This window comes from Danio rerio, chromosome 8, assembly GCF_049306965.1.
Source record: "Danio rerio strain Tuebingen ecotype United States chromosome 8, GRCz12tu, whole genome shotgun sequence".
Taxonomy (NCBI): Eukaryota; Metazoa; Chordata; class Actinopteri; order Cypriniformes; family Danionidae; genus Danio; species Danio rerio.
The window spans coordinates 31,710,826-31,734,793 of record NC_133183.1 but is presented as its reverse complement, the minus strand read 5'-3'; the positions used below and the strand labels follow the sequence as shown (position 1 = coordinate 31,734,793).

Below are 23,968 nucleotides of genomic sequence, written 5' to 3'. Positions count from 1 at the left end.
ACATTAAGGAAATGTAGTTTACTTTATTTATAAAACTCAATACAAGGACATAGAGATTAAACAACAAAACTGTTACAAAACAAGAAAAACCAATTATCTACAGCAGTGTTTTCAAACTCTGAAGTCACAAATCTGTAAACAACCCGAGTAGGCTAAACAGAGCACAATATGTGAGGTACATTCTTTCAGATGGCATATATGAAATGGATCTCTAGAGTGGATTAAGAGAAATAATTAAAATGAGCATTTCAGGTGGTCCCTGAGTAACACAAGCTTATTTACCTCCAGCACATTGGTCCAAGATTTGGTTGCATGTAATGGCTCTCGTCTAAAATGTGAACACTGGATACACAAGGAAAAAGTGCTAGTCCTTACCAACCTCACATCACCAAGTTGCCATGTTTAATTTTGATGAAGAGTGGGAAAAGCACAAGTAGCACGCTCTGACTTAAATGTTCTTTAGGTTTTAAAGGCCCAGTGAGACTTTGAGCAGTTCAGCCATTTGTTCAGTAATAGCACCATCCTCACCTGAACAGAGCAATGAAAGTTTCATTAAAAAGCCTTTATGGAAAAAAAAAATCAAGTCACAACCTTGTGTTTCAAAGCATACAATTAATTAGATTATGCAAAACAGTAACAAAAACACTTAACATATACATATACATACATAAATAAATATATAAACTAATTTTGTACATGGACACTCACCTTCATCAGTAGTCATGTCCTGTTCTAGTTTTAGCTTTTCCTGTCCCACACGAAGCATGCAGTCTTCAATTGAGTCCTTGCTGATGAGCTTGATCACCTGTACTGTTCTGTAATGCAAAAACATGATCAGGAACCACAAGTTATTTTAACTACTGGCCAAAAAACAAATAAAATTAAATAATCTGCAACAAATGAATAACAAAAACCAAACAAAACTAACAATAGTCACTGCAAAACCAAATTAAATAAAAATTTTAAATTGACTGCAAAAATTTATAATAGTTTCAGAATTTATAAGCTCTAGTTCTGTGGTGGAAAAAACAAAATCAAACCCATCACATAAAATGTAAAAACATATTTTCTTAAAACAGATTCTATGTTTACTTCTATTGCCAAAAAAACCCTAAAAAGTAAACCAGGCACGTTTAACTGCATGTATAATTTGAATATAAAAAAATACAAATAAACGAAATACGAAAATAAACTAAAACTAACAGAACATCAATGAAATGAACTAAAACTAAATGTACAGCAAACTTTAAAACAGTATCAAAATAAAAATGTGTAAAAACTAAATTAAACTTGCTGGAAACCACATGTGCTTTGGTTCACTATTAGCTCCAGTTCAATGTTTTGACACTCACCTGGTCTGCCCCATTCGATGGCAGCGGTCCTCTGCTTGCTTATCATTGAACGGATTGCAGTCAATGTCATGCAGAATCACTGTGTTGGCTGAAGCAAGGTTGATTCCCTGACCTCCAGCCCGAGTCGACAGAAGGAACACAAAGATCTCAGGATTTGTATTGTATTTGTCAATGAGACCAATCCTAGAAAAGCCAAGAGAACTGGATTAGATTTAACATTTGTTCAGACAGGCAGCAAAATCTTCTCAAATATGTTTAGTGGTTCTGGTCAGGCCCGGATTAAGAACTCAGGGGCCCCTGGGCACATTATCTTGTAAGGCCCCCTACCTGGCCGCACCCCTAAAAAAAAAATAAGAATAATATAATAATTTTTAAATAAAATGAATCTATAATTTGTTGCCCACATATTAAAATATATAATATATAGTACATATGTATTTATAGTCTGCAAAGATTTAAATTATTTTTCATAGCATTAAATAAAAATACTAATAAAACTATATATATATATATATATATATATATATATATATATATATATATATATATATATATATATATATATATATATAATAATTTTTTTTTAAGGGTATTTTAGTGTATTGCTTTTACAAACTTATAAAGCATATTATTGCCATGGCATATAACGCACAATGCTTCTCCAATCCAGTTCTATGAATCTGAGTTCTATGAATCTGAGTCTTTCATAATACAAACACTAATTTACTGTCTCTCTCCTCCTCTCCCTGTATTTTCTCTACTCTTCTCGTGATGAAGACTTGATTATAAACCTAAAACTATCCGTAGCCTCTTCCGCCTGGTTAATGCTAGCTACTCATCATTTAAAGTTAACGTCGTCTTCTGTACCCTCATTCTCCTGATCACGGGTCTGTTTAAAGAAGGTGTGTATGGAAAATGCCTCAATAAGGATGCCTCCTCTCCTTTCTCTCGCGTTTGCTAAATCCACTTGTCCACTAATTTTTGATCTATGACAGATATAACGTTACACTAAAGTCCGCTCAGTTTAGTGCGGATTACAAAACTGACGTTTCCGCACTTGACCAATTACAGCATTCTGTTTAGTTAAAGAAAGAAAGGCAATTTAAATATAATAATAATATTAATATGTGATCGCGATTATTTTGCTCAGAGGAAATTGTCTTTTTTTCTCCCCCCTCGCAGGGGCCCCTAGTGCGCACGGGCCCCTGGGCCTGTGCCCATAAGGCCCATTGGTTAATCCGGCCCTGGTTCTGGTTGTTGTTTTTTTAACTTCTGGAAATCACTTTGAACACCTTTTAGATGCCACATTCGCAATAATTTTTGTTTTGTTTCTCAAGAATAAAGAAAGGCATACATTGTGTCATTCTGATGGTTGGAAATAGTATGTGCATGAACAGATCATGACTGAGTTTGTATGAAAATTGTTTGGTTGCAGTCATTTATGACAACGTAAGCCATAAATGAAATAGCAAATTCCAAAACAATCACAAAGACAGCTTTCATTACTTTTTAGAGACACCATCTCCCCCTCTCATAAAAGTTTACATTTACATTCAGTCATTTAGCTAATGCTTTTGTCCAAAGCGACTTACAATTGAGGTGGCATTCAGCAATTCAACAAGAGGCAATATACACATTAAACAAAGGAAAGGTTAATGCTCAGAGAATTAGGTGCTAGAGTAAAAAGTGGTGTTTTTTATAAAGAAAAGTGTTTCTACAAGTGCTTTGTTGAGTCCACTCACCTGTGTGAAGTATGAATTAAGCGATTAACCGGTTTTACTATTAACCGCGATTTAAGTCGTCAGTTAATTAATCGTAAAGGTTTCTTTACACCACGTTTCTGCACGAAACAAAACTGCTTCAACTAAAAGTTATGCCAATTGTGCACTACTTTAAAGTTTTGAGCTTGTACAGTGAGGCAAATACACATGCACACGCTTATTTTACACATGGCGCACAAGCGGCACATTGCACTCATGCTTTCCAGGCGCATCAGGTTAAAATAATGCCACGAGCGTATTGCGAGTCACATGGCAAGAACTGACCAGTTAGCTTTATACTTTGTATGGAAAATAAACATTTCTACTCCAAAGGGAAAAAAAATACAAAAGGAAAAAAACCAAACAATTTTGTAATATAGTTGATCAAAAGTGCCTTTCAGACAGAGGTTCAGCAGAATTTGACTACATTTGTTCTCTTTAAAAGGGAAACACTTGACTAATATGTAGTATAAATTTACATAAAAGACAAAAACAATTTTTTTTGTATTCTTATTTTTATTTATTCATTCATTTTTCTGTCATCTATTTCCACTGTAAACGTATTACTTATGTTTAAATGCAAAGAAAATCACTTATTTTTAAGTCAAAAAAGAGAAATTGACTAATGTTTGTTTTTATTATTTTGTGATGTATTAAGTGGCTCCTGAGCAGCAATAAATAACACTTTAAAATAAGGAGTTTTCATGCGATTTTCTAAGCTAGCAGTATTTTAAAATCAATGAATGCATGATAGCGGTGAAATTGTGATTATTCCTCAGATTATTATTGTACAACCAAAATGTGAATTGATGCATCCCTAGTGTGAAGCACACTTTAAAAATGAAGTGCATTTGTTTTGGTAAAAATGTGTCTGGTGCAAATTTGATACAAGTGTCAATTTAAGTGTCCGAGGAAAGAGTGTGTTGTCTACAGGTGGTTTGTCAAGCCCACTCACCTGAGTAAGGCACACTCAATATGGGGTTGTCATGTAGTTAGGTGTAAAAGAGACAAGAGGGGGGTCCTGGTTTCACAAGAGTTTAGGTGATTGCAGATGAGATGAGTTTTTAGCTGTCGTTTGAATGATACTAGTGAATCAACAGTCATTGTGAAAAAGGGAAGACCAACAATGACAATTTTTAGATCAATTACAGTGAGTTTATCCTTCTGATTGATCAACTCCAGGTAGATCAACAGATCAGCTCATTTAACCGCTCAAACCTCACAAATTCAAACCCAAAGCTCATGAGCAGCTCAGCTTGGCCCGTAAGTTCCTCTCATATGAGCCACTACGATCGACAATTTTCAGACAACTTCTCTCAATAGGAAAAAAAAAAGAGAGTGTGTATGGACTTGTACGATTTAATAAAAGAAAGCAATGTGTATGCCCACCTAAAAAAATGGTTGGTATGGCTAATATAATTGAGAAAACTTGACTAGGAATGGACAGATCAAGTTATAATTTCTTGCAAAGCAATAGGATACTCAGCCCTGAATATCAATACTCAGTTGAGTGTAGTGCTTACCTCTCCGCCATGGGAGTAGAACCATCCAGGCGAACATACTGATGATCAAGATGTTTGAGCAGAATCTCCACAATGTCCAGCATCATGGTGAACTGACTAAAGAGCACCACCCTGTCACCCTTGGGAAATATATAATGATGTTTAAACAATAATACATAAACTAATCTCAAAGAGATTCATCAGATTGTTTAAAGGGACTTAAACAAACCTTTTCTTTGAGCTTGGCAAGCGTCTTGGTTAACAGTGCAAACTTCCCAGAATCTAAGATGAGCGCTTTCTCCAGTTGAAATCCACTTATTGAGCTGTACTCCCTACATAAATTATGCAGCTCAAAATCAGACATCACTTCCATGTCCTCCTGTATCAATGCAGGGTCAGCATCGTAATGTGTTGGCTCCTAGCAGAGAGAAGAACATGTCAACTCAACAACAGGTGCTTTATACATACAGCAGACATCCCCTTTTTGAAGGACACTATAGACTGTATTGGCCTTATTCTGCTATGCGGAAGTGTGCTTGTTTTTAGAAATGGTTTTAGAAATCCTTATTAGAAAAATGACTAAGAATAATAAACTAAGAAAAATAAACATATTTATATATATGTATGTGTGTGTGTGTGTGTGTGTGTGTGTGTGTGTGTGTGTGTGTGCGCGTTTATATAACCGCTTACACCAAGCAGCATAACAAGCTGTTTTTCACTCTTAAAAATCTGTGGAAGTGAGTGAATGAGACTGGAAGTGTCGAGCCAAATAGATTTTAATAGCTGCGACCACTTGTACGTGAAGAATAAGGTTAATAACTGTAGATTAACTATGTCTATTTACTGTTCACCCTCCAAACAACCCATAACGAATTTACTAATGCAGTATTAACATGCACCTTTTGTAAAGCTGCTTTGCAGCGGCAAATATTGTAAATAGCACTATACAATTCAAATTGAATTGAATTTTGCACAAAGTTATAGAAACCAGCATGGGTGTAATGGATCACTGTTAATCCATAATTCATGCGAATCCCAACTCATGGTTCAGAACACATGTGACCTGCGGAATAATATATATTTTTACTTGTAGATTAATACAAAATTTTTAACTATCACAGAGAGAGATCACCTCTTGGCCATTCCAATCACATGTATGAAATCATTTAGGCTTTGCTGTAAAATATAATGATGACAAAAGAAGTTGTGGAAGGTTATTCGGGATGTGGTGGGTTTCTTAGGATATTAAGAGTGTTTCCTGTCACTACTTGTTTAGTCTGCATTAATGCATTCATTGTAAGCTGCACAATTAATCATTAAAAGATCAGGATTTCAACATCAATACAACAACATAATTATTACATTATTACATTACATAATTATTCGATGGAAATTTTAGACGGTTTTTGCATCTGATCTATATAAAGAGATTCAGTCTTTAGTCTTTTGAGTTATGAAGTTAAAAACAGTCAAGTAACACAGAAGTACAGAAAGAACAGTTTATATTTTAGATAAAACCACAAATGTTTATGGTAAAGATTAAAATCACTGTCCTGTCATATGCTCAAAAAGGAAAAATGTAGGCAGCAATTACAATATTTAACCAATAGGTGGCCTCAACCAGCAATCAAAAATATGCCACTAAATCATTCTTCAAAAATGATTCATCTAGCAATGAAATTGAGGAACTGAAGAGAGTGAAGAACTAAATAATTTATTGAAAATTAGACTAAAAATAAATGTGAATTATATAAATTCTAATGTTAGAATTAGAATTAATCAGCAAAAGTAGTAGTAACAGTAAATATTTCACAGTACTGAATTTTTATTCAGCTGATTATTTAATTTAATTTTTAATAAAATTACAGGTTCTAAGTTCTGTTTGTTAAAACAAAAAGTTTCTTGCAGTACTGTTTTTGTAATAAACGGAAAGTAAGTTTGTTGTCATCTCTTTTAGGCTGATCTGAAAAATGGTCCGATCCGTGACTAAAAAAAAACATAACGTGATCTGAACAGTGAAATTTGTGATCCGTTACACCACTACTGTCATACCCTACACAAAGCTCCATAAAAAAATTTGACTAATGTAGTAATAACGTGCACCTTTAGTAAAGCTGCTTCGGAATAATAATTATTGTAAAAAGCACTACACAATTAAACTTGAATTGAATTTCGCACAAAGAAGTTATGGGAAGTAGCGACCAGGCTATTCTCTTGAGATTGAACTGTAATGGGCAACATCAAGATTATGAATAGAAAACCAGGTAAAACTGCACTATAAGAACAATCCAAAAAAAAACTGTCAATCATGAACAAAACCTTAAATACCTAATATATTGAGCTTTTTTTCAAAAACAGTGGGATTAATGTTGTTGTTATTGAGTAAACTAAAATAAACATTTTCACAAGTCATGTTGTTTTAATGCTTGCTTAATCTTATTTTAAACCATTAATTAATCTAGAGGCCCATGATTTTCAGGAGAACTACTGCAAGGCAGCCTCCTACTACAGTAAACAAGCACCCAGGCCTGGATCCATGATGAAATGTTATGATTTTAGAGCCACAGTTCAGCTTTATTATTCAACCTACCATACAGATAAATCTTCTACTGCTCACCTTAAGCATGGCTTTACTCATGGCAGCCAACTTGTCACTGGTATAGTACTGGCGGTGCAGCAACGGATGATTAGCCATCTTTCTCAACTGCATCATCACATTGCAAAGCTCCCTCTCTGAGGACAAAGAGATGAGAGAAAGTGTGGGACAGGCGTTCAGAGACAGAAAAATGGTTTTTAAACAGTCACACTTTTTATACAGATTCTCACGGTGAGAGGAAACCCTGAATTTTCCTGACAGCCTATGCATACATTTTCAGCATGCTTTACTTCTAGATGAAATGGTTGGCATAAAAACGGAATAGTACTTACTGTCTCCATTTGGAGTCTTCTTGAGTCTTTTGAAAAGTATGTCATACAGCTTATGCTGGGCATCACTCATTGGACACATTTCAATCTTTTCCATTTTTGGTGGAAGTTCTTTCAACACCTAGAATGATATATGAAGGACATTTTTAAAACCAAATTGTTCACAATAGAAGATACAATACAGGCATATGGCATATTCTGTAAGACTTGCAGAGTAGTTAATCAGTTCAGTAGTGTCTCTCCAGTGTCATAATTTAGTAACTAAGTAATAAATATCAAAGACTTGATAATCACAATGAAAAAAATAAAAAATAAATAATATTAATACATTTTTTTTTTAAAACTGTCTACCTCACTCTTGACTCGTCTCAAGATAAATGGCTTCATGATAAGTCTGGCCTGAGCGATTCTGTCCTTGTGAAAACTGCTTTCCTCTTCTGAGGACCTCTGAAACAAAGATGGGTAACAAGTAAGAGTATTCTTTATGAATATATAGCGATTAATGCAGTTCCAGCTTAATCTAAGATGATTTGGCAGATGATTAATCTTTAAATCTTGATGACTGATCTCTGGCTAATTTGATTTTTTAATTAGGTTCTATTTTGGTGGCACAAATTATTATTTCAACAGAACCCATGTACTGTCTATACCGTAGAGAACATTTTGGAGATCTGTGAGGTGCTGCTGGAGAACATGGATGGCATTATGAAGTTCAGCAAGGACATGAGTTCCAACAGGTTGTTTTGTAAAGGCGTTCCGGTCAATAGTAATCTGTGCTCAGCCTGTAGATATGAAAAAACAACAACAATGAGAATTGCTGTACAAAGCATCTGTTTACACTTCATTTACAATGTTTGTGGTGCAGAAAAGTGCTTGTACTAACATTGATAGTCATAAGGTGGCGGTAGCGTAGCGAGTTCATGTTTTTAAGCATGTGGCCCTCATCAAACACTGCATATTTCAGCTTCAGCTTGCGGAAGAGACTGCGATCATGGTCATTTCCTATTGTGAGATTGTACCTAATATAGATGAAAGAAGAAATAGACAGGCACCGATAAATAAAAAAAAAAACTGACTTTCATAACAAAGCCTAGCCTCTTAAAATTAATTCACAAAAAATAAGGATCGCAGCATATTAGCCATTTAAACTTACGTGGATACAATGATGTTGAAATCAATTAAGCCAGTGAGGATGTCTTGTCGCAAGTATTTGCGGTCTTCCACAGACCCTAAAAGTATAAACAGAATGATGGAGAGAGTAAAAAAAAAAAAGTGGACTATTTTGAAAATGTAATAAACGAAAACATCAAGTTCATTTCATGAACATTAAAATGTATAATGTGATCTCTTTAAAAAATCAAAACTGTTAAACAAATACAAAGATCAGGGTTTAAATGTGGCGCTAGTGATGCCTGCAAACTCTCTCACCATAGTAAATAAGAACTTTGAGACTGGGACACCAAAGCCCCAGCTCACGTACCCAGTTATCTGCAAAGAAAGACCGTACAATCCATCATCTCAAGCAGGACTTCAAATGCGAATTTAAATGCTACGCTTACACTAAAATAGGTATGTCTCTTACCCAGTGTGGATGAGGGTACGGTAATAAGATGAGGGCCCTTGATTCCTTTTTCATACAAATGAGCCAAGAAAGCGATGGCCTGAATAGTTTTACCCAGCCCCTGTGGAAAGATCAAATTACTTATAACCAATATCCATGCTAATAGCCCTTTGCTTAAAAAGAAATCCATAACCTCCTGGGATTTACTGGACGACATGAACTGAAGTTGGCAGCAGCTCACCATTTCATCTGCCAGGATGCCGCTCAGCTTATGTTGGTGAAGAAGAATCAGCCACTTTAAGCCGATCAGCTGATATGCCTGAAGTTTTAAACTAACAGAATTTTTAAAATAAATAAATAAAGACACGTTCAAATAAATGTAGCATTATTCTATTAAAATGGCACATCAAGAGATGAGCTTACTTGCTGTTCAGGACCTTGGGTTGTTTGATGGAGCCCATGCCCGCTTCTATGACCTGAGTGACATCTTTGGTCATCTTCTGTGCAATCTTCTCACATCTTCCCATGAGGTCTAGAACCACCTGCCTCTCCTTAAGCACCACTTTGCAGCCATGTACCAGGTCTATAGACAGGCCATTATCTTTAAAGAACTGCTCTTTCTAAAAGGATGAGAAATTCAATCAGTGCTTTTCCAGCATTGGGCTGAGTAGTTAATGTAGCAGAAGTGATGTTCAGTATCAACTGGAGCTTGCTGACAGAGTTTTATTGTCCCCAATTGAGAATTGAGATGCCACCCAAAGCCATTTCCTCAGCAGTTCAGTGGACAATGAAAATCTAAAAAGTTGACCATTCAATGCAAGAATGGTAATTTCAAGAGTCACCAACTTTTGTTCTCAAACCATTTCACATTTAGCAGGACAGACTAAAACATACAGATATAAACAAATCGCCATACTCCATAAATTTTTTTATCATTACCTTACAACACAATAACATATTGAGCTTAGGGCAGATGAAAAAAAAAAAAAAAAAAAGGCAAGAATTCTCCTTTATACTTTAATATGAAAATCACTTCACAGTTGACGGCTAGTTCTGCTTCAGTGAAATTCGTACAGTGCTATCTTATATGAAACATATAAACAAACTTTTTAAGAACGTACACCAAAAACGAGTGAGAATTCTACTAATAAAGTATATTTCTGAGATCACACTAGCTTTATAGTGAAATGTATTTTTTGTACACTGTATTTAAAGTACAGCAAAAAAAATTCTGTTCTTTTTGTTATAGCCATAATTGGCAATACAACAAAATGTTGTTAAATATTCACCTCACATGAAAAAAAAATGTGGCTGACACGCAAATGTCTCGAATGCATTGAGGTCAAAATATCTCAAGTTGAAATTTTCACATCAGACTGTGTCTGGAACGCAAACTAAGCATATACAAGTACACCCCTCACAAATCTTTTAAATTCATATTTTTTATAAGGAAGCTATACAATATAATATTTGTGCACATAAATTAGCTTAATCATTACTGAAGCCAAACATTATTGCTTGAATTGAATTGTAGTATCTTTCAATTTCTCAAACATTTTGTCAAATTTCAAATGTTTGGTGACTAAAATATTATTTTAATAATTATATCCGTTTAATAAATCTGTTTTGTTTAATTACACCAAAATACATTGCCTATATTCACTGAGAGATGGGTAAAAATATACATTTTCAAAATTGGGTGTACTCAAATATGCTGAGCACTGTAAAAATAACAACATTGTGTGCGCAGGAATGAATCGTGTCTAAAGTGATACCACCATCTACTGGACTGACATTCATAAAACTTTTTTTGGTTCTTTTTGATGATCTGTGTGGAAGATATTGTTCTGACACAATATTCATCTGTCTGCAAAACTTAATTAAAAAGTAAATGGATAAATAAAACTTAGAAAAAAAATTAGCTTTTAGTATATAAATTGTGTAATCCTACCTCCATTCACACTGCCACAATTGCATTGTTCATAGAAAAGAAAATAATAATGAAAAACAGGCTACTGGTAGCCCTATTTCAGCAATAATAATGTATAATAAAATGCACTGTAGATCCCCTCACTCAACATGCATACATGTACAGGCATGTACGACATGCATACCTTCACTATAAACAAAGCCTTGTGAATTTATAGCAAAACTGAAACTAGAGACTGACATTCTTGTAGATTAAATATGTTAAATCTGTCGGCAGGAAAATACAAAACTGTCAAACCTGAATCTTCTTTTGAAGCTAAAGAATAAATAATACCATTGGAGCACTTCATAATTCCAAACAAAATAACTGCCAGTAAAGATTAACAAGAAAGTTACAGACAGCAGATCCTTACCACATCTTTCCAAGTGTTGAAAGGCCTCAGTGAAATGATCTTCTGGGCTTTTTTGATCGAGCAGCCAGATATCAGGGCGAGCTCATCTAGGGAAGCATCTTGAAGGAACTGAATGATCTTGTCCTGAAGAGTGCCAGAGATGCTGTCCTCGTCCTCCGAATCCTGATCATCAGACATACTATCAACATCACTGTCAATCTCATCTTCATCCTCAGAGGCGCTGACATCATTTAGTGGCATTTCATCGCCCCTCTTCCTTTTAAAGGATGAGTTCTTGCTTGTGCTTTTGCTAAGTGCAGATTTTTGTGTTTTTAAAGCAGACATGCTTGATACTTCAGGCACATGAGATGATGCTGCTGTCAGCCATCGAGACAGACTAGACGAGCCGCTGGGCCTTTGTGTGATTTTGTCAGTTTTTTCCTTAGAGTGCGAGGATTTTGACTTTTGTTTTGACTTCTGATTTTCTGGTGAACTTGTATCTGAATTTATAACAGAAAAGAGATGATTTTAGGTCTATTCATTCATACAATAAAATTTCCTGCTAGACTTAAATATTCAAATGTAGTCAAAATTTAATAATCACCTGTTGATGAAAACACAAGCAGCGACCCCAAGGCATTCTCATAGTCCCAGTCATGCTCTTTAAGGATATCTCTTAAGACCTGTGAATTAAGTTAAAGACATAAACTTTCCAGAACTTTTGTCTGCTCTTATGCTTTTTTAAAACCTACAATATGGCTCTATTGACCTCTTTTTCAATGTCAGGCAGTTTCCTTTTAAGCTTCTTTAGCAGGGCCTCCTGTTTCTCTCTGCTTGGCTCCTCGCTCTCCTCATCCTCGGAATCTTCATCTTCAGACTCAGAAGAATCTGAACGCTAAATCAGAATAAACCAATATTTCAAATGACGTTACGTCCTTTCTATTAGGGCAGAGTAATAACACAATCAAACCACATTTGCAATTTAGCAAAAGTTGTGATTGTCTTGCAAATCATTTGAGGAATGTCTTATTTCTTATAGTGTAGAATAAACAGATGATTAAACTGCTTACATTTAATTCAAATAGATTAATAAACCTGACCACGGCAACATATGGCTTATCTGAGTTTTCATTATAATATTCCTTGTAATAAAGTATGAATTGGTGCAATGCCTTTGTCGTCGCTTATAAGAATGCTATGATGAAATACAGGGCTCGAAATTGTGACCAAATTGCGACCATATTTGGGCGCATTCGTGCGACTGCAGATAATAGTTGTAGTGCGACCTTTTTTGATTTTTTGTAAAAACATGCTGAATCGCTCTTCCCTGCCGCTATATTGGTTCATATTAGCTGTTAATCACTCAAGGCTTTCCGCTGTCAGATGACAGGGAAGGAGCTTTTATGACCACGGGAAATGCAAACGGCTGAAGAGTGAAAACTTAAAGCACACAGGTTTGCAAACTCCACCAGGCGCAAAATAAGAGCGATCATGACACGTCACGTGGTGAATAATGATCCGCCAGCTGAGATCAATCGAGTATGCGCTTCTTGAAGAAGGCGCCCGAATCTCGATGCGTTGCATTCACTGCGTGTTCAGCGCAAATGTCCGCCAAAAGTCAAATCTAATATACTGTACATATCATCGCCAAAGAAGCTCGCCTTTACTAAGTTTACACTGAAACTGCGGCTCATAACAAAGACCGGTATTGCGCCGGTTGTCATCGCAAGAATTCTGCTCAACCTGCTCATAAATTGGGTCGGCTGACTCGTCAGCTTTTCCACTAACACAGAAAAATGAAGATCATCTCAGACTGAACCTTTAAATTGACACAAACTGAAACCAAAACTTTTATAGAGTGATAGAAGTGAGATTTTGCTTACTTTCTTTTGTCTATTCTTTTTTGAGGTGTATATTATTTTTTTATTTATTTACTGATGACTGCTTTGCAGCTTTCATCATTGAATTAAATGATTTATTATAATCTTTTGTTTGTTTTGTAGCAGAAATATTATTTATTAAATTGACGTGCATATAAAAACAGCAGTACAAATTAAATATTTCTTACTGCAATGCTTCGTTTTTTTTGATGCAAACTATACAATTATTTTTCATAAAGTAACAGACTTTTTATAGCAGATAACCTACATTCATGCACGTTCAAGGCAGTATCATAATGAGAAATGTAATTCATTGTTACTATTATTTTCATTTTCATCATCATTAACATTCTATAGCCTAATTATTCGACATTCATTTTGGAATTTTTGCACACAAATATCAATGTCTTTGCAACATTAGTTAGATAGTTGTTTCTGGTTTTTGTCAGTCATATTGATGTTGTTTGAAAATACAATAAATCCCTTAAAAACAATTTGCAGCAGTGCTCATTCATTTTTGGTGGGTGCTCCTAAATTTTTTCTGGTGCTCCTAAAATTTTTTTGGTGCTCCTAAATATTTGAAGTTGGGAGCACCGGTGCTACCAAGTGAAAAAGTTAATTTCGAGCCCTGAAATATGCTGCATTTTTATTCTGTTTTAAAAGACACATTTTGCAGAAGACTTATTTTAAACACTCAACTGAAGCAATGAAGCAAATTCAGTTGAAACATCATTCTATTTCCACATTGCTCATGTTAAACCTGAATGCATTTACCACAAAGGGCAGTGGCTCACAGAGTAGCTTTGCCAAACCTGTTAATATCGCAGAATGATTATTGTGGGTTTTATAATAAAACAGCTTTATAAATAAATGCACATAACAATCGTTCAGTGCTGCTGTCTATTAAGGATACTAAAATGATGTTATGTTTAAAAAGAATCTCACCTGGATTTTTCTCTTCTTCTTTGGCTGATCATCATCATCACTACGACCCCCTTTGTCTTTGCGCCCACCTGAATCTGCATAAAAAAAGCCTTGATTGCATTTATGATAATTAACATGTTGAACAGCAAAGAACCCATACACAAATGATTTTTATAACTTAATTCAACCCACCCAAAAATTATTATGTCCATTAACTCACCCTCATGTGTTTTACTAACCCACAAGATAATAATTTACCTTCCGAAAACAAATAAATATGCATTTCGTCATATCCAAGAGACTGCTTTACCTCTACTGACATTCACCCAAAACAAAACACTTCAAAATATCCATAAAAGATACACGGAAATAAAAAATCCATACAATATGAAATACAATATGAAATTTTGAAAACACACAATAATATTATATGAGCAACAAATCTAATTTGGGCTTTTGCTCACATACAAGCATCAATCAGTAAGCCATAACAGCATACTGATATGTACACAAAAGCTTGAAATTGTTTTCTTGACTCAAATGGATCAATAAGATTCATTCTTGAATTACGGAGAACATGAGAGATTTTGCAAGAAACATTGAGGTTTGTACTTGTGCATCATGCAGGTATGGTTAAAATTCTGTTTGTGACCATTTATATGTGAATAAAATAAAAAATTTAATCTGTAAGTCAAATAAATTTGAAATATGACTTGATTCATATATATTTTTTTATTATAAATATTCTAGAACAGGTTTTGAAGCACAAGTGGTTTATCAGAGCAGCCTTTAATAGACGGGCAGAAATCTTTCAAACTTGTTAAAAAATATCTTTATTTGCCCTTTAAATATGAACAAAAGTGTCACAGGTTTGGAATGACATAAAAATGAGTAAATGAGTAAAATGAGGAATGATGTGCAAATGTGTAAAAATACATGACTAAAATATTCAGCAATCAACCTTCAAAGCATTGAATAAATTCTAATAAAAACAGTTTACCTTCATCCCCATAAATCATCAAACAATGTGCTACAGCTCCATCCAGGGTGCTGGTGTTCTCGATGACCTGTCACAACATCAAGTTAGATAACAGCAAACAAACTACAACGTTCACCTAATTTTTCAAGAACCTCCATTTCTTGACATTCTCATTACCTCTAGTAGATCTTTCTTGCTCTTCTGTGGGAATATCTCTAACAGCTTAATGATTTTGTCCTCCATGTCCTTGTTTATATGCTGCTGCAAATCTGATGCTGAATCCCTGTTAAGTAATTGCATTATCATGCGTTAGTGCATTGATGCTGCGTTTTAACAACAAACAAAAAAGATATAGCAATTTGTAACAATGTAACTAAATCCACAGAAACAGCTGAAAGATGTGTCATTGTATCATTTTTGACAAAATCCTAATCTCGCTTACTTGCCCATCCTGACAACTTCGTCATCTGAAGAAACATCTTCTAGTACTTGTCTTGATGTCTTGCCTGATGGAAACTGACCATCCGCCTTTCTTTGATGAGCTACAGAGAGAAGATTCAAGACATTTTGTCAAACAACATACTTTGTCACGTTACAAAAATTACGATACAGATGTGATATGAGAACGCTATGTAATTCTACGTCTAGTACGCTAATGGTTAATAAAAATGGAGTGCTAGTAAGAAGTTTGACAATCAGAATTTTACCACTAACACGAGAAAAACTAGAATTTCCCACCCTATTAACACTATCACACACAAAAACAAAAGCGGTTTAATGTCTGACATGCTGTCTAAGTAACATTAGGCAGCTTACTAGTTTTAAAGGCCAGCCATTATTATACACGGTAAACAAAAAAACGGTTGATTCAGTTCTTACCCTGCTTATTCTCTTTGTCCGAGTTTGAGCCGTCCGGTGATTTACGGTGAATGCCGACCGCGTTGTCCCTTTGGAAACGGAACCGGTCCAGGTTAAAAAAGCTCATTGTGCTATCAATATTTTTCTGATAATGGTCGGTCTCGCGCACTGTGATGTTTGTGTTCCTGACGTTGATTAAATCTTCAGGACAGCGTCACAAGCCCTTTGTTATCTGATACTGACAGAACATATCTATAAATAAATAGGTATAATAGCAATTATGCGAATTATTTAGGGTTTATGTAAAGAATGACGGAGCGGCACACAATGAAGACGGCGGATACGTTCCCGCCACCGGCCGGCATGCGTCACTTCCGTCTTTGAGCCAATAGAAAGACACTGCCATTTTTCCCTTTAACATTTCTGTCAGGATTACAAACACTTCTCTTTGCGGTATTTCATAGCTCCAGGTTAAGAAAATAACATATAAAAATAAAAACTTAGCACTGCATACTATATATAAAATCTCAGAACGTAAATACACGTTAAAGTGAACAACAAATAACAAACAATCGAGTATTTAGTAATTACTTTCACCAACAGAGAGCGCTGCAAGCTAAACTGATCATTAGTTCGCACGCCACTATTTCCAGCCTCGAACCAGGAGGAGAGCGGGAGCACTGCAGGCAAAAGTTATCAGAAGACGGTTGCTGGCTTCAAGGTAACGTTACTTGGTCAAATACTTGTTAACGCATTAAAGCAAAGCAATAATGTTTGTATGACACAACAGTCCTTGAACGTGGTTGTTTGTTGAAAGGTTTTAATGTTCACATATCGAAGAAGGGTTAGTTTACTTCCAGAATGAATGGTTATCATTGATCTCCATAGTAACGTTAGACTAATTTGTGACTATCAACTATTCGGATACCAACAATTTTCAAAATATATATTAGATATTGTTGTGGCCAACAGTCGAAAGAAAGGCATACAGGATTAGGTTAAGGGGTGAGGAAATGATGAAAGAATTCATTTCATTCTTGAAGTGAACTATTGCTTTAACCATGCTGTGTGAAAAGAAAAAATATATAAAAAGCATTTGATTAATGGTAAAAGTGTTTATAATAATCATTTGCTATTAGTTACACAGTTACTTAACATAAAGCAAACACTTTGTGCTTAAAATTATTAATTCATTCATTTTCTTTTCGGCTTAATCTCTTTATTAATTTGGGGACGCCACAGTGGAATGAACCACCCGGTACTGGGAAACTTCCATACACACGCATTCACTACGGCCAATTTAGCTTTAATCAATTCACCTAAACTGCATGTCTTTGGACTGTGGGGGAAACCAGGCACCCAGAGGAAACCCATGCCAACTAAGGGAGAACTCCACACAGATATGGCAAGTGGCCTAGCTGGGATTCGAACCAGCGACCTTCTTCCTGTGAGGCAACAGTGCTAACCACTGAGCCACCTGGTTAAAATTAGTCAAAAATATTAATTTGCCTACTTTCGGGATAGAAGAGACCAATTTTTTTAAAGCAAAAGGTAAAAAAGTATTCATTTAGTTATATACATTTTTTCATTTAATCATTTTCTTTTCAGCTTAATGCCTTTATTAATCTGGGGTTGCCACAGCGGAACGAACCGCCAACGTTTCCAGCATATCTTTTAAGCAGCATATGCCCTTCCAGCTACAACCCATCACTGGGAAACATACATTCACACACTCTTGCATTCACACACCCAAGTGTGCCGCAAGCCTACGTTTGAGTGAAGGTTTCGGCCGTTAGATCGCCCCCTGGGGGCTGGCTGCAGTACAAGTCATAAAGCCCGCCTCCTCCGTGTTAATGAAGGAGACTTGAGCCCAAATAAAAAAAAATATTACACTTGCAATAAAATGTCCCGAAAGATAGTTCTGGTCGATTAAGGCACTGGTTATTGTGCTGAAATAGGTGCAGATCTTCATTTTTGTAAACAGTTTGTTTTTAGCAGTAATTTAATGCTGGGCGTGTCATCGTGATACACAGCTGTGATTGACAGTTTCTCAAAGCAGCGCGTCTGAGCTTCGGCAGAAGACTGAAGTAGACTGAAATGTTATTATTCGATTTCTGTGTTATTTTACCATGACAAAATGAGTTCAGCAGTAAACTATAGTTTCTGACATACATGATCCTGGTGGAACACTGTTTATTCGCTAAGTTCAGGGCTTTTTTCGGGCTTTATTAGTTTGCTGATACACGCCTAGCCACCCAGATAGCAAAACACAGTTCCGGCTAGATTCTCGCCTGCCGGAGACTTATCTCTTAGAGCTCAGACTGACTAATGTTACCTCTGCTGGACCTACTCCGGATGCCTGGACTCACTGCCCGATTCCAGTCCGAGTCAATCGAGCCAGATGCGGCGGCCGAGCGAGCAGGCGCTGCCGCATGCGAGCCGGAATCAGCCCGCGACGCCGCGAGTAAGTTATGCGCTGCGGCCTGGAGCTGGCGCGATTGAATATATAAACCCCTCATATTTGTGAAAGTTATTACATCCATTTGTGTTGATACGACAGCAAACGCATGCTGAGAAGTTCGGGGGGCGTAGTTGATTTTACATAAAGCGTTTGATTGGAAGCTCGACTCTGCTCATTTTCGCGGCTCCTCCTCTGGCTCCATCAGACAATCCTTCTGCGCATGTCTGGCTCCAATTTCAGCAGTCTTTTGCGACAGTTTGTGCCCGTCAAGCAGGCGTTTTGCCCTCAAGGCGTTCAATGGGAAAAAGGGCTGTCGCGTCGTCCATATTTTTTACAGTCATTGTCACACACATAAACTACAGACAATTTAGCTTACGCAATGTCTTTGGAATTGTGGGGGAAACTGGAGCACCCGGAGGAAACCCATGGGAACAGAGGGAGGACATGCAAACTCCACAGATATGCCAACTAACCCAGCCAAGGCTCAAACCAGCAACCTTCTTGCTTTAAGGCGATCATGCCACCCACTGTGCCGCTGTGACACCCTAGCTTTATACAGTGTTATCAAATTTTCTTATACCTTTTATGTATTGTTTTTGAAATGTTGCTTAATAAATCACAATTTTGCTATAATTTAATATTTTAATTGGGTTTTGAAATGAGTACTATTTATTTTTTCATAGCCTATGTTTTGGTGCTGAATTAAAACAGTCAAGGTCAAGTTCAGAAGCACACATCATAACTATTGATTATATTAATAGTACATGGAGACAACAACATGTTGATATAATTCAATAATATTTGGAATATTTTCCAATACACAATTCATCATTTAATATCATCCAGTAGGTGACACACTTGCATAACATAGCTGCAGGTTAATGCATGCCCGTAAGAGGGCGATGCTGAGACCGTTTCTGACAGAAAGAGAATCCCTAAAAACTTACAGTTAACAGATCCTTAAAATCCTTGCGTCACTGAGATGCTTACAAAGCTTTTTTTTTTGGTAAGATTTGAATGTCTCGAGGTTGCGCTTTTCGGTTTTTAGATATCTTTGTCCCTGTGCAGTTTCTTACTAATCTCATTTCAGTGTTTGATCTCGGAGTTGATACCCTCAGGGTTTATTAAGCAAATCAATCAGTCCGTGCTAGTCAATGAACATTATTTACAACATTATTGGCATCCTCACCAAACTCATGATCAGCGACAATCAGATGTATGACTAAAAATTATTTTAAACATATTTGAACATATTTATGCGCATTTGAAATTCTAATGATTTAAAATTAATATTTGAAATGACCATCTTTGTAATAAATTTATCTGAAATCCAAACATGATCTATGTTAAGCATGTTATCTGCACATATTGCCATGTGTTTGGATTTCTGTCAGAGTGCGAGTTTTTCCATGTGTAGCCATTTTTGATGAATTGTGCAACAGGAAGCTTCAGCTCAATACTGTCTTGAACATGCTTAGGACTGGTTGCTGTGGCTCTGGATTGCTATAAATGAGTTTCTTGCATGGACTGATCATTTGGCTATATATGACCTTAGTAGCTGTGTTTACATGAACTCAAATACTTTGTTTGTAATCAGACCAGCCTAACCTTAATGTAGCCATGTTAGTCAATCGAATTAGCCAAATCTGAATACAGACTTATTCAGATTGTATAAGATAGTTTGAACATTGTCTGATTTTATCAATAATATATGTTGATAATATAAAAAAATATATTGAGCGTTTTTGTGTGGAGTTTGCATGTTCTCCCTGCCTTCGCGTGGGTTTCCTCCGGATGCTCCGGTTTCCCCCACAGTTCAAAGACATGTGGTACAGGTGAATTGGGTAGGCTAAATTGTCCATAGTGTATGAGTGTGTTTGTGTGGATGTTTCCCAGAGATGGGTTGCGGCTGGAAGGGCATCCGTTGCGTAAAAACTTGCTGGATAAGTTGGCGGTTCATTCCGCTGTGGCGACCCCGGATTAATAAAGGGACTAAGCCGACAAGAAAATAAATGAATGAATGAATAATTGTATTGAAATTTAAAACTAGAAATGTCTGGCGGAAATGGAGCTGCTGCTTATTAAAACATGAGTTGTTAAAAAAGCCTTTTGTTTCACTTAGCTTCTACCTACACAGTTTGTGAAATGGTGCACTATTGCTTTGGGGATTTTACATCTCCCATTGTTCACAGGACACTTTATGACTTGATGAATACAGGCAGTGGAGCAAAAAGATTTATATACCTGTCATCTCCTGAAATCTATAAATATTAAGTCTGCTTTTTAAATCAATGAAAAGGAGATGGGGTATTGTTAGTGCACAAGTGTTAAAAATTTTCTATATTTGTAAAGTGTGCTCATGCCAGATCTAATTTAAAGCGTGTGACATGTAAATACACTTTAAATAATGCTGGACTGCCGTAACCCAACATTGGGTCAAATATGGACAAACCCAACCAATGTACAACTTAAATTTAATTGAAAAAAAAAAAAAATCATTAAAAAGTTACTGCAGCCCCTTTATTTTTAAAGTGTACAGTACACACACCAGCTAAACAATTTAATTTGGCATTCATTTAAACACTGTTGAGAATTATTACACATTATAAGACAAAGCTAAAATATCAAGATTAAGATTATTACGGTTATTAATCTTATTATGCCTCTGTGCTTTTTCCTCTCTCAACTCCCTGTAGATGTTGAGTTGCATATCATGAATCACCAATGTCCATGGTTTCAGCCTAAAATCTTCTTTAATGTTCTGCCGAATGAAAAAAGAAATGGATGGCCACAGGGTGAGTAAATTATCTGCAGATTTCTGGGTGAACTATCACTTTAATATTTTATGAATATACTAGCTTTTCAGTAGGATTAATGGTAAACCATCATAAGCAATTATTTACCCTTGATAAACAGTGGTGATTATTAAACCACTTGGCAGCATTTCACATACTACTGTAGAGTCAATGTCAAATGTACATGTACGCAGTATGCAGTCCTGAATTGTCCTGAGAGTTCCATGCCGCCACTCTGTCTCCCTTTCCTTGTCACTATGGAGATTCCTATAACTTACACTAGTGCCATGTACACAATGGGCACACTGACATTGAGTTTGATCAGACTCCTGACCCTAAACAGCAGGGATCTGAATCCGAGACCCCAGTTTGTTTTACTGCAGTCTCATTGGCATAAACTCTATCACTCTTGCAAAATTAGATAATACACAATGCTTTTTATTTAAAACATTATGATTATGAATATGAAGATGTACATATATCAGAAGCACAGCAGAATTGAGGTTGGCAATGGCCAGACTCCGTTCACACTCATTTTCATCAATTTACTGCATCAGTGGCGTACATTACATCAAGTGTATGACACCCCTATAGAGGTTTGAGGAATTGAGCTCAAGGTTGACCCACCATCCTTGTGGACTTGTCACTTTGTCTGTCACTATCCAGTCGCCACGGCTCCCTGCTTGTCCGAGACCCGACGGCGGCAGGGAGTACCTTATCACCGTGGCAACATGTCTGCGATTTGGCTCCTTCCCACCCCCTAAAACAAAATACCCGCCCTTTCCAAATGGCAAGATCATCACAAAATTAATTGCCATTGTCTCATTCCACATTCATTAGACATTATCCAGGAGCTGTCAAAGAAGGCTTGTGATTCAAGGATGGACAGAACATGTAGATTAATTATGCTGATTTATGTTAGGATGACTCGCATCAAGCACGCTTGACATGATGGTGTTTGCCTTAAATATAATATATACGGTATCCAAGACAACACATAAGCAGAAGGAGTAGTATAATATTATTACATTGTAATAATCAACAAAGAAAACTTGTCAGAAATTAAAACATTTAGTTTTTGTTCATTTATTATTATTATATGTATATATTTTTTTAGATTTTGTGTTTTATTGGCTTATTAGGATGTTATTCAGTATAGATTTGACCATATGAATATGCCCTTCAAACAGCAAGGTGCTTTATGATAGATAACAAAGTTCAAAATGCCATCCTGTTAGGTCAATGCATCATGTTTGTCACAAATTAATTACCTTCAACTATGGGAAAACCTAAGCTTAGATGTATGTATGTGTCTGTAAGCAGTAAATGACAATGTATCCCTGTGCCACAGCTAGAGGTCCCACCCTGGCGGGTGAGGTCCAGGGTGGTGCTGCTGGGTATTTTTTAATTAAATCAGCCTACAATGAGGAAGATGGAAGTGGAGGGAAGCTGGGGAGGAGGAGGAGGAGGAGGAGGAGGGGGAACTGGGGTTAGTGAGGGGGATCTGACCATCTCCAGGGTAAAGGCAGTGTGGGAAGAGAATGTGCACCTCCTTGCTGTGTCTTCTCTTTGTGTCCCGCCACTTCATATATACTGTGGGAATAGCCTATGAGAAACAAACTCTTTTATGAATCAAAACTTTGATGTGTGTAAGAGCAATATAATTATCAATATTTCTATTTAATTAAGTTCAAATGAGCTGCAGAATTACATTTAACTGAGCGGACTGACTATATACATTATTCTTCTGCATCATTTTGCATAGGAGTGATGTTAATTATAGTAGCAAACACAATGCAGGATTTAAAAAGATGAATCGATGTTGAAATTCACATACTAATAGGATGTTATTAATATTAGATTTTTATTTTGATTTTAGAATTCAAAATAAAAATAATAATAAAATCACCCGGATATGATTATAAAGTGCTTTGGGTGTATAGAAATACACAGTAAAGGGCTTTAATACATTCATTCATTCCAATGAATGTTTACTACGGTAATTATCTAGTTTTGGTTGACATATTTAAATTTATCAAATTATTGTAGATGCTGATTCATCATCAGTGTCACAACAAGTATAACGAAGCCCAAACATTGACACAAATAACACCACCAAAATCTTTCTAAAGTGTTCATATTTATAAGATTAACTGTAGATTTAAAACAGGTAGAGGCTGAAGGCTTCTAGACAAATAATGATGGCATACAAGGCATTAAGGCGCTCATTATTTCCCACTGGAGGGACGCTGTGATGGCTCGACTGGGACTGGGACGCAGGGTACACACCCCTGCTGGTTCGGACTGGTGGGGTCAGTCTGAGCTGGGACGGGCCCAGTGGGGAGGTGGTGACAGTCACAGTGGAGGAGGAGTATGGAAGAAGGGCCCCACCATGGGAGTCGATGTCTGACATGACCCTTCCCAGCGTGGCCCCTGCAAGGTCTCATGAGATCATCATCAGGCTCTGGACGGCTCATCATGATTTTCAGTCCCTTTGCCATGAGATCTCCTTTTGTTCATCCAATATTCTATAGTGGACTTCATTGAAGCAGTGCGTTTCTGAAGTTGTTGATTTCAATGGGCACCAAGCCCATTTGACCAGTGTCCAAGCCCTGGACCAAGATCATTCCGCCTTTTATAATTAGTATGA

The 23,968-nt window shown here is 36.3% G+C and overlaps 1 protein-coding gene and 1 long non-coding RNA gene across 4 annotated transcripts in view; one reads left to right on the top strand and one right to left on the bottom strand.

Annotated features, from left to right (window-relative positions):
* Window positions 1–5: 5 nt before the first annotated feature.
* smarcad1a (SNF2 related chromatin remodeling ATPase with DExD box 1a) lies at window positions 6–16,451 on the bottom strand. Of its 3 annotated transcripts, NM_001020774.2 has the most exon segments (23): window positions 6–528; window positions 709–815; window positions 1,353–1,535; window positions 4,636–4,754; window positions 4,844–5,032; window positions 7,232–7,347; window positions 7,543–7,660; window positions 7,891–7,986; window positions 8,190–8,321; window positions 8,423–8,558; window positions 8,693–8,768; window positions 8,968–9,027; window positions 9,122–9,221; window positions 9,342–9,432; window positions 9,524–9,720; window positions 11,443–11,921; window positions 12,026–12,104; window positions 12,191–12,316; window positions 14,247–14,320; window positions 15,226–15,292; window positions 15,382–15,487; window positions 15,647–15,746; window positions 16,084–16,451. In NM_001020774.2, coding segments are annotated over 23 exon segments (2,919 nt in total). In that variant the 5' UTR covers window positions 16,190–16,451; the 3' UTR covers window positions 6–466.
* Window positions 16,452–16,478: 27 nt separating this feature from the next.
* LOC141375650 (uncharacterized) overlaps window positions 16,479–23,968 on the top strand; it is a 53,190-nt gene continuing 45,700 nt past the window's right edge. The window contains exons 1-2 of the long non-coding RNA XR_012384428.1: window positions 16,479–16,783; window positions 21,220–21,318. This is a non-coding gene — a long non-coding RNA (uncharacterized lncRNA). The remainder of the gene's footprint in view (window positions 16,784–21,219; window positions 21,319–23,968) is intronic.